Source organism: Xylona heveae (genome assembly GCF_001619985.1).
Source record: "Xylona heveae TC161 unplaced genomic scaffold L228scaffold_2, whole genome shotgun sequence".
In the NCBI taxonomy this organism is placed as follows: Eukaryota; Fungi; Ascomycota; class Xylonomycetes; order Xylonales; family Xylonaceae; genus Xylona; species Xylona heveae.
In genome coordinates, this window is record NW_017264194.1 from 370762 (window position 1) to 385988 (window position 15227).

General features: G+C 49.2%; 4 protein-coding genes across 4 annotated transcripts; 2 read left to right on the forward strand and 2 right to left on the reverse strand.

Annotated features, from left to right (window-relative positions):
• Positions 1–23: 23 nt before the first annotated feature.
• L228DRAFT_58688 (hypothetical protein) lies at positions 24–7849 on the reverse strand. Its single transcript, XM_018336733.1, has 7 exons — positions 7639–7849; positions 7341–7454; positions 6492–6991; positions 2957–6421; positions 2539–2781; positions 749–2476; positions 24–620 (listed from the first exon to the last, which is right to left on the reverse strand). Exons 1-7 carry the CDS (start codon positions 7715–7717, stop codon positions 507–509), a joined length of 6243 nt encoding a protein of 2080 aa, XP_018190488.1. The 5' UTR covers positions 7718–7849; the 3' UTR covers positions 24–506.
• A 1366-nt stretch (positions 7850–9215) lies between these two features.
• On the forward strand, positions 9216–10855 carry L228DRAFT_258434 (EF-hand). The gene is made up of 2 exons (XM_018334084.1): positions 9216–9860; positions 9939–10855. Exons 1-2 carry the CDS (start codon positions 9642–9644, stop codon positions 10443–10445), a joined length of 726 nt encoding a protein of 241 aa, XP_018190489.1. The 5' UTR covers positions 9216–9641; the 3' UTR covers positions 10446–10855.
• L228DRAFT_58725 (hypothetical protein) lies at positions 10594–11309 on the forward strand. Its single transcript, XM_018336734.1, has one exon. It carries the CDS (start codon positions 10741–10743, stop codon positions 11203–11205), a length of 465 nt encoding a protein of 154 aa, XP_018190490.1. The 5' UTR covers positions 10594–10740; the 3' UTR covers positions 11206–11309.
• An 890-nt stretch (positions 11310–12199) lies between these two features.
• On the reverse strand, positions 12200–14018 carry L228DRAFT_265438 (NADH-ubiquinone oxidoreductase 51 kDa subunit, mitochondrial; the record flags this gene model as incomplete). Its single annotated transcript, XM_018334698.1, has 5 exons — positions 12200–12369; positions 12472–13141; positions 13205–13522; positions 13576–13647; positions 13725–14018. 5 exons carry the CDS (start codon positions 14016–14018, stop codon positions 12200–12202), a joined length of 1524 nt encoding a protein of 507 aa, XP_018190491.1.
• Positions 14019–15227: the final 1209 nt, after the last annotated feature.

Genomic DNA, 15227 nt, shown 5'->3' on the forward strand with positions numbered 1-15227 from the left:
GTAATTAAAAGGAAATTTTATTTCAGTCGTGGACTAAAGCTAACTAAGGGGGAGGAAAGAGCTCCTTAAGTGAGCAACGGTGGTAAGGGGGAAAGGGAGGTTAAATACGAGCGCAAGACAGCAAGGGTAACATGGGGTCCTTTGGACAGAATAAAAATGCGCAGAGAAGAAATTTGTAGAAGGTAGTAATGCAAAGTGCAAGCCGAACGAAATGAAAAGCTTCCATAAACGGGGGCAAGCGTTGAAATCGAGAGGCGATTGTAACTATGCGTTACTGAATTGGTTATGATAAAAGCAGGAATATGAGAAAGGCAGAAATTTGTGATAGTGAATACTGTGCAGGGAAAATGTACCCTCAAGTTCCGTCAGAAATCTTGAGACAATCGCCCTATATTTTTCTCTCTTCGCCAACTTGGCGACTTTTCCCTCGAAAGCTAACAAATTTAGCTTGAGCCTTTTTCTAAGAGCTACTCGTAAAACGTGCAGATATTGACGCCAAAGGCCATCTATCTAGCAGTAGCAATAACTGTCCGATAGTAATCCATACTCAGCGCAGTCGTGTGTTTTAAGTAAGCGTCCTCGGTGAGTGGGAGTTGAAGGATTTTGGCTCGTTCAATACTCTATCGACACATTCTATTAGCATCCTAATTGAATCATGCAGATCACTATGCCCGTCCCATCCTCCAAATTTCCAGAAACGCTTCACGGGATAGGGATGCCAAAGACAACGGACGGGGACAAAACTTACATTCTTGGCAGCCATGGCAGCAGTCGCCACTATCCCGGCCATTTCCTGAATAGCCACTGACTCAACAAAGCTATTCTTCTGGTCATTCGCCATGGCTGGTAAACTGGCGACAAGACGGGAAATGATCTCATCCTTATCACTTCCACGAGGTAAATACTGCTGCTTCATTGGAGTCGACGATGTAGGGCGGCGATGGCCAGGAACCCCAACAATAGTCTTGGCGGGTGCTTGCATAAGACGGACAAAATCAAAGTAGACTTGCCCTCCCAGTGCCCAATTTCCGACGAGCTCTTCGCCGTCATCGCCAAATCCGTGAAGAAGTTTGCTCAGCATGTCATAATCCTCTTCGATAACGGCCTGCGGCGCGACGGAGTGGCAAATAGTCTTGTGGGCTTCTTCCCAGTTCTTTGCGCGCAGAAGATACTCAACTTCAGCCATGTAGTCAGCTTCGATGGACCGCGCGTAGAGGGCCTTGGCTTCCCAAATCCAAGCTTCGGGAATGCGTAGGTCCTGGACTAAGATCTTGAACTCAGGGGATGATTCTGGGGTGCCAATTGCCGCGGCGTGGCGGGCGAGGAGATCTTGAATTGACCTCGTTCGCGCTTCCTGGTCGTCAATGTGGAGTAGAATGAAGACCGCCCAAGTCCATTCACCTGCGGATTCGAGCTGGGCGGCAAAATTCCATGCAAGGTTGTCAGCTTTATTAGCGCGAGAAGATTCGGGGGAATCTTCGAAAAAGGCGACACGGCGCGCTTCAAGTGCGTGATACAACTGGAAACTCATGCAGAGATCGATGGGGTTTCCAGAAAAGGCATGTGGGAGGATGACATCCTCGATTTTGACCGTCTGCTTGTCGGTAGTGGTGCGCTGATCGACGTAAAGCTTCAAGATACCCCAAAGAATGTCCTGGCGGTCGCCCAATTTCTCGTCTTTCCATGGTACTCGAAACCCATCAACAGCAAACCACGGAAGTGGCTTCTTTTCGCCAATGCCCTCCTCAAGGTCCGTATGATAGGCGGTCACTGCATCTTCGAGCGGGGCGTTGTCAGAAACACCATACCATAAACGCAGGCCGAATGCTTGTCTCCAATCCAGGCCAAAGCGCTCGCTGATCAAGAAGGCCCTGGCACGATCTTCGGGGTTGGCGTCCTTCAATCCCTTACTCACACCAGTGTTACCGGCAAGTAGTTCCCATAGTGCTCGGATTGGCTCAGTCATCTCACAAATTATCTTCTTTTCCTTCCAATATTCGAGCTGTGCCTTCATATCCGATCGCATCTCGTCATTGTCATTGATCAAAGCTATCAAGGTCGCCAATCGAAAGTCTCTTCCATCGACAAGTGCCGCACACGCATTTTCAATGTCATTTCCGGAGAGGTAAGCAAGTGCCTTCTCCTCAGCGGTGGTGGCTTGATAAGCCTGCTTCTCCATCGAGGACTTGACAAGCTCTTTCCAAAAGTCCGAGAGTTTGTCTTTACGCACGCGTCTTTGGAGGACGGGGTCATCATCGGGGAGGTCTTTCAACTCTTCATCTTCGTCAAAATTGTCGAACAAAACATGAGCAAGTTCCCAGACAAGCTTCTCGTAATTTGACTGCTCGTCTTTGGCGTTGATACGACGAGAGAAATCCGAGAAATTAAATCTCGAATCCAGAGTTGCAAAAGGAATGTCTTCAAATACATCTACCGTGGTAAAGTCACGTTGGATCTTCAAGGTTTCAATGGGCAACTAGAAAAGTTAGTTGGCAAAACCAATACATTTTGTGCCCTATGACTTTAGATTTGACTCACATCAGAATCACTGGCCAACTTTGCAAGCTGCACGTCTTTGCCTTCGAAGACAAACGGCCGCCCAATCTTTCGGAGAAGGGAATTGTCAGGATCATTGGTTGAACTAATGCCGCCGGGCAGAGCATATACTAAAGTGCTGCCCGGGCCCCAGTTTGGTTTCAGAGCTGAGTGAAATTCTTTGTCATTCTCGTCCATTGTTGACTCGTTGAAGTCGGACACTTTGGACTTTTTCGGATATGGCCACTAAATGAAAAGAACGTTGTCTCAGCATGACTTCATTGAATTATTACATACATGATCGGGCGCAACGACCGGCCCTTCCAATTCGTCTCACTCTGACACGGCCACTTAGATCGTCGCCCAAGGTACAAGACAAAAAACAATAATAATGCAAAATGAAAGAAAAGTGGAATCAAACCTCAAATCCTTTTCTCGGAGCCTGTACACGCGCTCCATTCTTTCGAAGCGGAGGTTGTCCAAAGAGTGAATTCATCAAATCGATGCTCGTAGCAAACCCTTTTTTCTCCGCTTGATTACTGGCTTTTGGCGTTGGATTTTGCTCTTCATGGCCGCCGTAAGCAAAGGCTGCTTGGCTAGCCCGAAGGGCCTGCCGATCTTGCTTTTTCGGACTAATTGTGCGTTGAAGCTGGTCGGCCCAGTCGCTTTCAACCAAAAGTCGCGCCTTGCCAGGAGTTCCCATACCGGTACCATTTGTGTCAAACTGAGAGGTAGACTTCAAAATCGACTTCGGCTTCAGTGCTGGATGTCCCGTGAGCTCCGTGGTAAGGCCGAGTCCCGGGAAAGACCCAACCATCTCCGGCCCGTCGACAAAAATAGAGGTATTCTCCTCATCAATTACATCATCTTCATCAACGTCGACGTCGCTTTCGGACTGTGTTGCCACGGAGCCGTCATCTAAAAAAGACTGGCTGCCAAAGGATCCAACTTCATCATCCATCTCTTCCTCTTCCGCAATTGAAGCCTCCCCATTAAATGCACCCGGAAGCACTTTCTTCTTTCGAAACTCAAACGTGTCATCGGGCCCAGAGCTTTCACTCGTATACTCATCAAGCATAGATGACTCTTGAACACTTGCGGCGCCGCGCAATGTTGCATTCTGACCGGGCGTTGGGCTATCTTGGGGAGCGCTCAATGAGCTCTGCGTGATATCCTCTGTGCCAGTTTCTTCGTCCTCATAATCAAGACCGTATGTAGTAAAATGCTCGACGCTAAATGCCCAGATGCCATTTTCCTTATCATAGCTAACAAACTTTGTATCTGGAACAGTCATCAATCGACGCACGTGCTTTGAAACGGCATTGCCGCTCGTGTCGTAACGCTTGTCCTTAGAGCGAGGCCAAGAATTCTCCAGAGTAATAGTCGAGGGGACATTAAGTCCTTTACCCATTGGAGGCGTGCTGTACCCATCCGGATAAACGGTCACCATCCGGGTACCAACAACGATCATCTTTCCGAAGATTTCGTCCAGGTTGATACTTGAGAGATCGACAGGTGCATTGAAGTTGACCTTGCCAACGTTCTCCCGTCCGACCTCGAAATTTTCAACAGATTTAAGCTGCTCTCGTGACATCTTCTGCAGCTCTTCCAAAGAGGGCTTCATGTAATAGGAGCCAGGAGCCTTGTCGCTGACGTCCTTTGGAGAGGAAGGCGATGCAGCTGATGGAGACGTTTCATGCTCTGGAACAACAGCAAGTTCGTTGCCACGCACCTGCACCATCTCGGGCGAACCGTTGATGCCATTGGTCAAGGTGCCGTTGACGCCATTGGTGCTGCTGGGGGAAGCATCGGGGTTGGAGCGCGTAGATGATCTCAAAAAGCCTTGCTCCTCGGCAGTGGGGCTGGTGCCATTCGGCTCTGCGCTCACAAGGGCGCTGGATGGTTCGCCGTTGGCTAGGCCGAAGAGGTTGTCACCACGAGGCTTGGCTGCAGTATCGAAGCTAACCTTCTTCTTCAATATACCAGACTGCTTCGAGGAGTCTGTGCGATTGAGTGGAGCGAGAGCAGAGCCGTCGCTACTGCCAAAAAGGTCAGTACGGATGCTGCGGTCAATAGTCAGCCGTTTAATACTGCTATTGCTTGCATAGCGTCCGCTATTGGCCGAGAAGGCGCCTGGCGCCAGAACACTATCGTCACTGTCAAACGAGTGACGCAGAGAGCTGGCAGACATGCTCTTGCTGAGGCCACGGCCAAGAGCGCTTCCGAAGCTTCGGCTTCCGCCAAGGAGGCTGCCGCCTAGGGCACTTGGCGAGCCAGGAGTGCTGTTTGGGCTGCCAAGAGTAGAATAAGAGAAACCATATCCTCGCTTCTGCGGCGTCACAAGCCGAGATGAAGCATTGGGGTTGATCTTATACTGAGGCAAGATGGCACTCTTCTTGAGTTTCTGACTGCTTGAAAGGGGAGTGGCAATTGGTCCAACACTCTGGTTTCCAGGCGAGCCAAGACTCTGGAACAAGCTCTCGTTACCATACGGGTTCGACGCATTAATAGAAGTGGAGAAGGACGGGGCCTGCTGTTGTTGCGACTGCTGCTGTTGCTGCTGAGAGCCACCAAAGAGGCTGGTGCTTCCTCCCCCGAAGAGACCGGTACCTGAAGATTGCTGCGGCTGGGTGTTGGCGCCTGCATTCCCAAAGAGAGAGGTTCCCGTGGATTGCTGGGTATTGGCCGTGTTGCTCCCCACATTTCCGAAAAGCCCACCACCAGCGCCAGTGTTTGAGGGAGTGCCTCCGCCAAAGAGGCCTCCCGGCTTCTGCTGGGACTGAGTATTTCCAAAGAGACCTCCGGCGCTTTGATTCTGCTGGTTCTGGTTGTTACCAAATCCGCCACCGCCGAACAGTCCACCTCCACCAGTATTACCAGGTGTATTGGTTGAACCTCCAAAGAGGCCAGTGCCAGTGCCTCCGGTCGCGGGCTTGTTCGCACCAAACAAGCCGCCACCAGATTGCTGGTTGTTGGCCGTATTTCCGAAGAGACCACCGCCAGTACCAGTGGAGCTTTGTTGATTAGCAGTGTTTCCGAATAGGCCACCTCCCGTGTTGGTAGCTCCAGTGTTTCCAAAGAGACCACCAGCGGGCTTTTGCTGCTGGTTGGCATTGGCGCCGAAACCTCCACCGCCGAAAAGGGACGAGCCTGTGGTGCCCTGGCCCTGGGTCTGATTTTGTTGGTTTTGACCAAAGCCACCAAAGGGGCTGCTGCTGCTGGTGTTTTGAGAGTTGCTTCCAAAGCCGGTATTGGTGTTTCCACTGCCGAACAGGCCACCACCAGTACCAGCACCAGTACCAGCACCGCCTGTCGTCGTCGTATTGCCGGAACCAAATCCACTGCCAGTGGCTCCAAAACCGCCAGTATTGGTGTTAGAACCGCCTCCAAAGGCAAAGCCAGTACCTCCAGGGTTGCTCGTACCAGTGTTGGTGTTGTTACCAAACAAGCCACCGCCACCAGTGTTGCCCGAGCCAAACCCGGTACCAGTAGAAGAGCCGAAGCCGCCGCCGGTGTTTCCAGCGCCAAATAAACCACCAGAGGTACCGCCAGTACCACCAGTACCGCCGGTACCGCCGGTATTTCCGCTCCCGAAAAGACCACCGGATCCAGCAGGTTTGTTACCAAACATTCCGCCGCCAGTATTAGCAGTGCTGCCAAAGCCAGTATTGGACTGTGTGCCGCCGCCAAACGGTGAGGACGACGTATTTGTGTTGCCAAAAAGGCCACCGCCACCACCGCCACCACCGCCAGACGCACCGAAACCTCCAGTATTGCCAGTCGAGGTGCCAAATCCGCCAAATCCTGTGCTGGTGCCGAATGCGCCGGCCTGGCCGCTTGCGTTGCCGTATCTACGCCCTTGGGCGTAATCAGCCATCCTTAGTTCCTTCAAAATAAAAGTTAGCAAAGATGATAATTCCTCCAACACATCTAAATTTTTAGTAGCATTAACTTACCTCAAATGAGAACTTCTGATAGGGTTGCATAAAGGTGATGCTCTGAAAATGGTTGGTGGTATTGCTGGCACCTTCCTTTTCTGTATAGGCCGCGAAGGGAGTGCCACCAGTTCCTTCACACTGCGGAGTAGCTCCGCCAAGTGCGGTGCTGGCGGGGGCACCAAATGCACTTGTAGCTGGTGCACTTGAGGCACCAAAGGGACTTGAGGTCGCGCCGCCTCCAAAGAGACCGCCTGACGAGGTGCCAGATCCAAAGGCAGGCTTGTTGGCACCGCCAAAGAGACCCCCGCTTGTACTACCGCCTCCAAATGGAGATGAAGTCGCAGTATTGGTGCTGCCAAAGCCAGTACCACCACCGCCGCCGCCGCCGCCACCAAAACCAGGGGAGGCGCCCGAGGTGGCTGTGTTGCCGCCAAAGAGACCTCCACCAGTACTAGCAGGAGATCCAAACGCTGGTTTAGCGCCGAAGGGAGATGATTGTTGAGTATTACTTCCGAAACCTATAGTCAAATCACGCATGTCAGTATCAGCATTCGAACTCGAGTTCGATCGTAATCGCGCAGACCGAGCTCGTCGAAGACGGCGAGCCATGTCCAGGAGAAGACGCCTTGAAAATGGAACTGAAATAGGGGACGTTGGAGAAAAGTAATCCAGCGGGGACCCTGGGTGAAGGGCGTCTGCGTCATGGAAATGGTCGCCCTCCTCGATCAAACACACGTTGTCCGAAAGAGATGTGAAGAGAAGGCAGTAGAAGGGACGAGCGAGTGCAAGGCAATTGCTCTGATGAACAATACTGCCAGTCCACAAACTACAATCTCATCGACGGCCCATGGCCGGGAATCGACGTACCTCCGCCGGAGCCGAAGCCGCTAGAAGTGTTGCCAAAGAGGCCACCACCTCCAGTGTTACCAGTGTTACCAGTATTGGAAGATCCGAAACCGGTGTTGGTTGAGGAACCAAAGCCTAGAAGTGGAACGCAACGGTGGGCATCGAATTAACGGCTGCTCTCACTAGGAGAACGGGGAGGAGGCGCCAGGTCCTAGATCCAGAGAGTACGACCAGATCCAACTGCCTGAACACCTCAAGCTCTCCGCGGCCGACGGGAAGCCGTGTCTAAAGCAAGAAAAGGAGAACCAAGTATACGTACCAGTACCAGTACCAGTATTACCGGAGCCAAAGCCCCCAAAGCCGGAGCTTTGATTGTTGCTGCCAAATCCACCGAACATGATGTCGAAAATGCGTGTCGATTACAATTTTAGGAAACCCCTGCAATGTTTCTTCGATGCTTGAAATCTGATGCAATGGAGCTCGACGATGAGGGAAAGCGTCGAGGAAACTAAAAGGAGATTCGTTTGAACGGAAAGACGAGCAGGAAAAGATCGGTTCAAAGGGAAAGCGCCGAAAAAGTCGAACGCGCTGGACGAAGAAAAATCCGTTCGCGCGTCAAGGAAAGATTGACTCGCGAAAAAGAGAAATTGTGAGTCGTCAGTGATGACCTGCTCAAATTATCCACGTCGGGCGTTCGACAGAAGGAGACTGTCGAGAGCCCGAGGGTGCCGAATCGACGAGTCGGTCGACGCGCAGGTTGTTGATTCGGGGGGGTTGATGATGTTGATGGGAGGCGACAGGCAAGAGAAATGGGCAGGGAGAGCAAAAAGACGTGTGAGGTCGTTTACTGCTCTTTCCCTCGCTCTCGCTCGGTTTGCTCTGTCCGTTCGCTGAGCTTAACTTTATCCGAGCAGGGAAGTCTCTTGCTAGCAAATTTGTGGGAGAGAGGTACTTTTAAGCTAAGACACCCAACTGGAACTCCCCAAGTCTTCCTGGCTTACGGGCACAGCGACCAGTACAAATAGCTGAACATGGAAAGAACGTATGGGGTCATGTGATGCATGTGGTAAAAGATTACTCAGCAACGACTTCGTATTTCCTCTGTTGGGACTCATTTCTACCCTTATAATTGGCTGCCTGCGCGGATATCCCGGCACAGCCAACTCACTTTGCACTGTTGCCTTGAGCAGCCTAATGTGCCTGTATGATGCCTGAGACTCTATGACCAGTTTCTACCAATTGCATTTGATTGTTTGTCGCCGCAGTCCTGTTTGATTTCAAAGCCTTTCGATTCAAATTCAGTGAGATATACTCTGAGTACGTCTTGCACCTATCAGTGGTCACTACGAATACGGTCTGAGCACAGTAAAGGCAGATGCCACGTGATGCGTCAAAACACCTCTAGGCTTCCTTTTGTGAATAGATTTAAAGACATTGCAAATTATGGCCTGCTTTAGCCATACTGCAGGAAACGGGGTATATGTCTAACTAAAATTTATTAGTATTGACTTTGCCAATTATGTCCTTGGTAGATGTCATGCTGCTATGTACGAGAAGTTAATTCCTTGCGCAGGCTATCCAGTATGCCTCAGCGGCCAACTAGTAGATAGAATCAGCTAAAAGGGGAAATCAAAGCCAAAAGGACCAGGTAATTAAGGAGGCGAATGATTAATTGACAAGAAAAGTCATTTTTGGGTTTCAAATTCATGTCGTATCCCTTTTAGCATGCTGTCTTTATTTATGACCATGCTGTCCGTAGGCACTATGCGTGTAGAATCCAATATCAGGTGAAATTACCCTGTCAACGCGACCTCACTCAAATCACCACCCAATCCAGACGCGTCGGCGGAATCTTCAAACAAAGCAGGGACTTCGAGAGCTCGTCCCGCCCAAACTGCACATTGTCTCTCCACACGAGGACCACAGTTCAAACATACCACTCGCGACTTTTGCACCCTTGCTGTCCCTACATTTGACGACTGAGCTCGACGCGACTTTTTTCACAAGTTCTCAGGGTATCCCTGGTCATCAATTAAACCGCTTGGAAATTTCGCCTCTGTTCGCTTTTAGCTACCAAGCTCGTCGCTGCCGTACACTCTTATTCAACCTCAATCCCGGTTCCACTACCTCATTACCTGATATCTGCTTCTGCGTACCAAGTCTACTGTCCGCCAGGAGCCGTATAGCGCCTTCGATTCTGTGTGCCCATCATCCCCTATCGCCAGCTTGACCTCGTATTGAGCCTAGGCATACTCCAAAAAGGGCCCGGATAATTCTTGCACCCCGAGGACCATTCCTGTCCTCGACTACCTATTCTCGAACATGGCATCCTCATCCTCATTTCCCTTACGAGCCTCAAACCTTGGGAAACTACCGGAGCGAACACCAGCAGCGCAATTCGCCATGTCAACATCCACATCAGCCGCTGCGGCAGCACAGCAGCAACGCGAGCGTGAGCGGGAGCGGGAGCGGCTCGAACGCGAAGGCGCCAATGGACTGGCCGAGTTGACCGAAGAGCAGCGCGAGGAGATTACAGAAGCTGTATGTCGATATTCCAGGCGCATTCTAATTTTCATTACTGCCCCTTTGACCCCGCTCAGTGCTAATATAATCAAACAGTTCGGCCTTTTTGATCTGGACAAAGACAAACATATTGATTATCACGAACTCAAAGTCGCCATGAAAGCACTAGGCTTCGACCTGCCTAAACCTGAGATCCTACAAATACTCCAAACCTACGGGATCCCCGCAGATACTGTCCATCCGCCTTCTTCCACAGCCGCAAACAAGCCCGCCGCAATCCCTGCTCCTTCGTCCGGCGCCGGCGGCCCCGGAAGCTCATACCCCGCCCATCCGACACGGCTACTCATCAGTCTGCCTACATTCCAAATAATCATGGCTCAGCGCATACTGGCGCGCGACCCGCGCGAGGAGATTCTGCGCGCATTCGACCTGTTTGACGAAGGCGGAAAAGGCAAGATTAGTCTGCAAGACCTCCGCCGCGTGGCGCGCGAGCTAGGAGAGGGTCTCGAAGAGGAAGAATTAGCAGCTATGATTGAGGAATTTGACTTGGATGGTGACGGAGCGATAAACCGGGACGAGTTTTTGGCCATTTGCATGCAATAGCGCATTGCGCAGTTTTCTAGCAGGAGTATCAACGTCCGAGTGGATATTAGGGGCAGGGATTATCCAAACGACAAAACCATCCATCCAACAACTCAGCGTCCGGTCCCGCTCGCGAGCACTTTTTCCCCAGGAGTTAATTCAGCGAGCAGAAACTTGCTCCTTGGACAAAAGAAACCAGCGGGCGCGGTGGGAGAATTTTTTGTCAACATTGGCGCAACGCAACGCAACTCATGTACACCCCATTCCGAAAGCTTCAACAACGGAGATATTTAGCTGTTGAGGCAGCTTATAAAGCATGAGACCGCGCAGAGAAAGTATCGCAAAGCAATGTCATTTGGGAAGCGGAATTGGAAGTGTAGATTTACACGTTTACTCTCACCCATGTAAAGAGTCTGGATTCCTTTCAGCCCATGGCTTTTTTGTGGTTCTTTTTAATACTTCTCCCACGCAACGCCCGTCGAATCCTCGTGTGCTGTGGGCCTGCCGTTGGGGGTGTCAGACTATGCCAGATGTATATAGTAAAGTCAGGGTAAACGGCGTTTTCTTCTCATCTCTTTTTCTTTTTTGTTTTGTTTCCCGCCCCATTTTCCTTGCGTTCTTTTCGCACCTTCCTGTTTTCATTTCATTTCAGTTCTGTTCGCTTTCTCCCTTTTCCTTTTCATCTTCCGTTTTTACTATTTCCTTTCTCTTCTTTTCGTTCAGCGGCGTTGATTCCCTCCTCACCTTTTTATTTATTTATTTGTTTGTTTTCCCCTCTTAACTTTAAACCCCTTATCATAAATCGGCGTTTGTATTCTCTTTTACTTTGATCTGTGGAAATACACAGCACTGTAGCAGTTATTTTACAATACATTTCCATTACAATATAGTAAAACTTTCCTCTTGGCTTTTTCCTTTTTCCTTTTCGTGTTGTTCTCCTCCTCCCACTATTTGGGACGATACTATATCTGCTATGAGAATAAAACTGTCAAATAAAGAGAAAATCTGAGAAGAGGGGGGGAAGGAATCGAAACGAAACAAAAAAAAACAAAAAAAAAAAAAAAGATAAGACAAGACCGAAAAATAAAGGAAGAAAGAAAAAAGAAAAGAAAAGAAGAGAAAAGGAAGGAGGGAAAACGAAGGAAGAAACCCTGTATAAATGATGAATGCTAGACGCCAAAGGTAGTCGACCGTGGTGAATATTCTGGAAGCTAGGTAGGTATAAAGCCCCGCCACGTAGGGGATTAGACGGAAGATTAGAGATAAAGTGCAAAAGTGCCATTTTGGAGTAAATTGTGCAGAGCATAGATAAACTTGGGGTAGGTGTACCGTGTGTGAAAGAATTAGCTGATATTTTGGCAATGAAATGTGTATATCCTAGCGGTGGCGTTTAGATTCCTCGCATGGTTGACGTTAATTCATATTCATATTGTGCTATCGTTGAAATTTACACGATACTACTGTGCTTTCATTCAGGAACTACGATCTAAAGGAGATTGGAAAAAAGGTGAAAATACAAGGAGAGAAAAATAAATAAATAAAAATAAACCTAAGAAAATAAATTGAGGTGATAGAGATAAAATAATCAGAGCTTGAATAAAAAAGAAAAAAAGGAAAAAGCTCATCCTAGCTTGTCAAGATTGCTATACAGTGAGAAAGACGTCGCAAATGTGGGCAGCATCAAATCATCCGATCATGTCAATTGAAAACTCAGATGCAAAACAAATACTCATAATGTGCAATCTAAGCAATACGCTACACTATAGAATAATCGCTTACTGCCCAGGCGCAATTAGGCCACCATGTCGAGTTGAGTTGTGACTCCATCCACCAGCGAGAGCTTCACCTCCGTGGTGTGCTGCATAGTCCTTGATACGAGCCTCAAGTTCAGGCCGGAAATGCCGAATGAGGCCTTGAATGGGCCACGCAAAGGCTTCCCCGAGGGCTAGCAAAAGAAAGTGTCAGCGTCAGTGTCATTTACAGTAAATGAATTCGAGATACGCGGACAAGGAACAAGAACTGAGGAAAATAAGGCTTTCTGACGTACCGCAAATGGTATGACCTTCGACTTGCTTGGTCAGCTCCTGCATCATATCAATCTCTCTCGCACGGGCCTGGCCCGTAAGGAACCGCTCCATAATCTGATGTGTCCACTTGCTTCCCTCACGGCAGGGAGTACACTGACCGCAACTCTCGTGGTGGTAAAATTTGCTCAGACGCGTAATGGCGCGGACAATATCCGTGCTCTTGTCCATGACAATTACGGCTGCGGTACCGAGACCAGACTGGCTATCCTTGAGAGCGTCAAAATCCATCAGTTGGGTGTCGCATATCGATTTGGGGAGAACTGGAGTCGACGAGCCACCGGGAATGATGGCCAAAAGATTGTCCCAACCACCACGTACACCGCCGCAATGCTTCTCAATGAGTTCGCGGAGAGGAATGCTCATTTCCTCTTCAACAGTGCAAGGGTTGTTGACATGGCCAGAAATACAGTAGAGCTTAGTTCCAGAATTGCGCTCGCGCCCAAAAGAATTGAACCAGTTTGCGCCACGTCGAATAATGGTAGGAGAGACTGCGACAGTCTCGACATTGGTGACAGTCGAAGGACAGCCAAACAGTCCGACAGCAGCTGGGAACGGGGGCTTTAAGCGTGGTTTGCCAGGCTTGCCTTCGAGCGACTCGATGAGGGAGGTTTCTTCCCCACAGACATAGGCCTGCGTTCGTCAGCATTTTGCTTGTGTAGCCATATAAGAGTAAAAGGAATAAAGTCAACATACTCCCATCCCGCGGTGAATAAAAACGTCAAAGTCGTAACCGCTTCCGCAAGCATTTTTGCCAATCAGACCCGCCTTGTATGCTTCTTGGATTGCTCGCTGGAGAACAGTGGCCTCATGGTAGAATTCTCCTCTAATATAGATATAAGCGGCCGTGGCGTTCATGGCTCGACCAGCGACCAGACAGCCTTCTACCAATTTGTGTGGGTCCTTGCGCATGATTTCTCTATCCTTGCAGGTCCCCGGCTCGCCTTCGTCGGCATTCACGACGAGATATCTTGGCTTCGTATCTTTATCCCAGTCTTTGAAATTCATGAATGACTAGCAAATATTAGCTTGATTAGGTTCGCTGTGCTATACAACTCCGAACATACCCATTTCATTCCCGACGGAAACCCAGCGCCACCTCGGCCGCGCAGGCCAGAAGCCTTAACTTCAGAAATGAGCTATTTAAAGGCATTAGTCAATGTATCGAGAGAAAGAGATTGATAGCGAAAAGCCATTGTTGAATGCTGTATCATACCCAATCATGACCCTTGAGTAGAATCTCCTTTGTCTTGTACCAATCCCCAAATTTCATTGCCGTTTTAAGATCCGTGCCATGATGACCATAGAGATTTTGAAAGATGCGATCCTCATCTTTGAGACCTCCATAATGCGTTTTTTTGGGTGGTTGTGGATTGCCGTCTTGTACAGTGGCCAATGCGCGGGTGACCTGTTTGGAGGTTGTTGGGGCGATCCGAATAGCTGCCGAGGGGCGAACCCGATGAGAGACGGAACTCAGCAGCTGTGAGCTCGGGATAGTTCGAGCAACCATCCTCAAAAAGGGCGTTTTAAATCTTTATCCCAATCGTGATCCAGATTGGCTAGTAAATTGAGCAATTCACGGAGAAAGAGATGGGGGAGTGGATGATAGCGGGAGGTATCGTAGTATTGTGGAGTAACTCTGGGGGTGGAGTTCACTAACAGAGCGGGTTGTCGGGAAAGTCAGGTAGTTTGACCCCAGACTGATCCACCTCGCCTATTAACTGTATCACTGTACTTTGTTCCCATATCCACTGTAACACTGTATATTACTAATCCAATCATCAACGTCATGGACCCTGAAACAACAACAATTCATATCACCATCGTCACCCATATATGAAAATATTGCTCCCAGTTTAATTCAAGATGAATATTCGTACAAGACATATGTTGATGAACTAATCTTGTTCATTGCTGAGATTCCTCTTCATCAAAGCTTCATTAGGAATTCATGCCATGTTAGGCTGAGATGACTCTCATCCGTCTCGCTGTCTTCTTGCTGCCCAAGAGAGACGTGTTATGACACCAAATGTCTCTCAAACTACAAAAGTAGACAAACTATGAGTATGAACAATGTGGCTTTTGGACAGAAAATGCTTTCATTCTCCTTATCATTGGCAAGTTCTTTATGGCAGACGACAAATGGCGATGAGACAGAGTTACACAAGTGGAAACAGGCATATCAGTAGCACAAGATGAATTTACTCACCTCCATAATTGCAAGGCATTTTACTGTGTTCATCACAGCTCTGGCAAAGCAAGTAATGAACAGGACTGTGTCGGAATTAGCATCAGACATTGACGGGTTTGACGCCAACAGACTGATGATAAGAGATAGGGAGGTACTTTTCTTCCTAATATGAAGAGCTGAATCGATATTTGAGCTATTCACGACTGGCACTAATCACCCAAAGATGTGAATACCAGCAAGGCCCCAATACATCAGTTCTAAACTGTTGGGCGTCCACAAACTTCTCCAAATGCATCACCTACGTCCATTCCTCCTTCCCTTTCCATCACGCGTCCGACATCTATTTTCCACTCCATATACCCCCCTCGAGTCCACGCCAGCTCAGAACTGTATTACTTCTTTGCTGCCCATCTACACATCTTTGATGACCTGTACACCTTCTCCAATCCCATCATGCCGCGTCTTCATCTCCGCTTCAGTTCTCCCAAGCGGCAACATGCTCAACATTCCATAACGCCGCGGACCTTC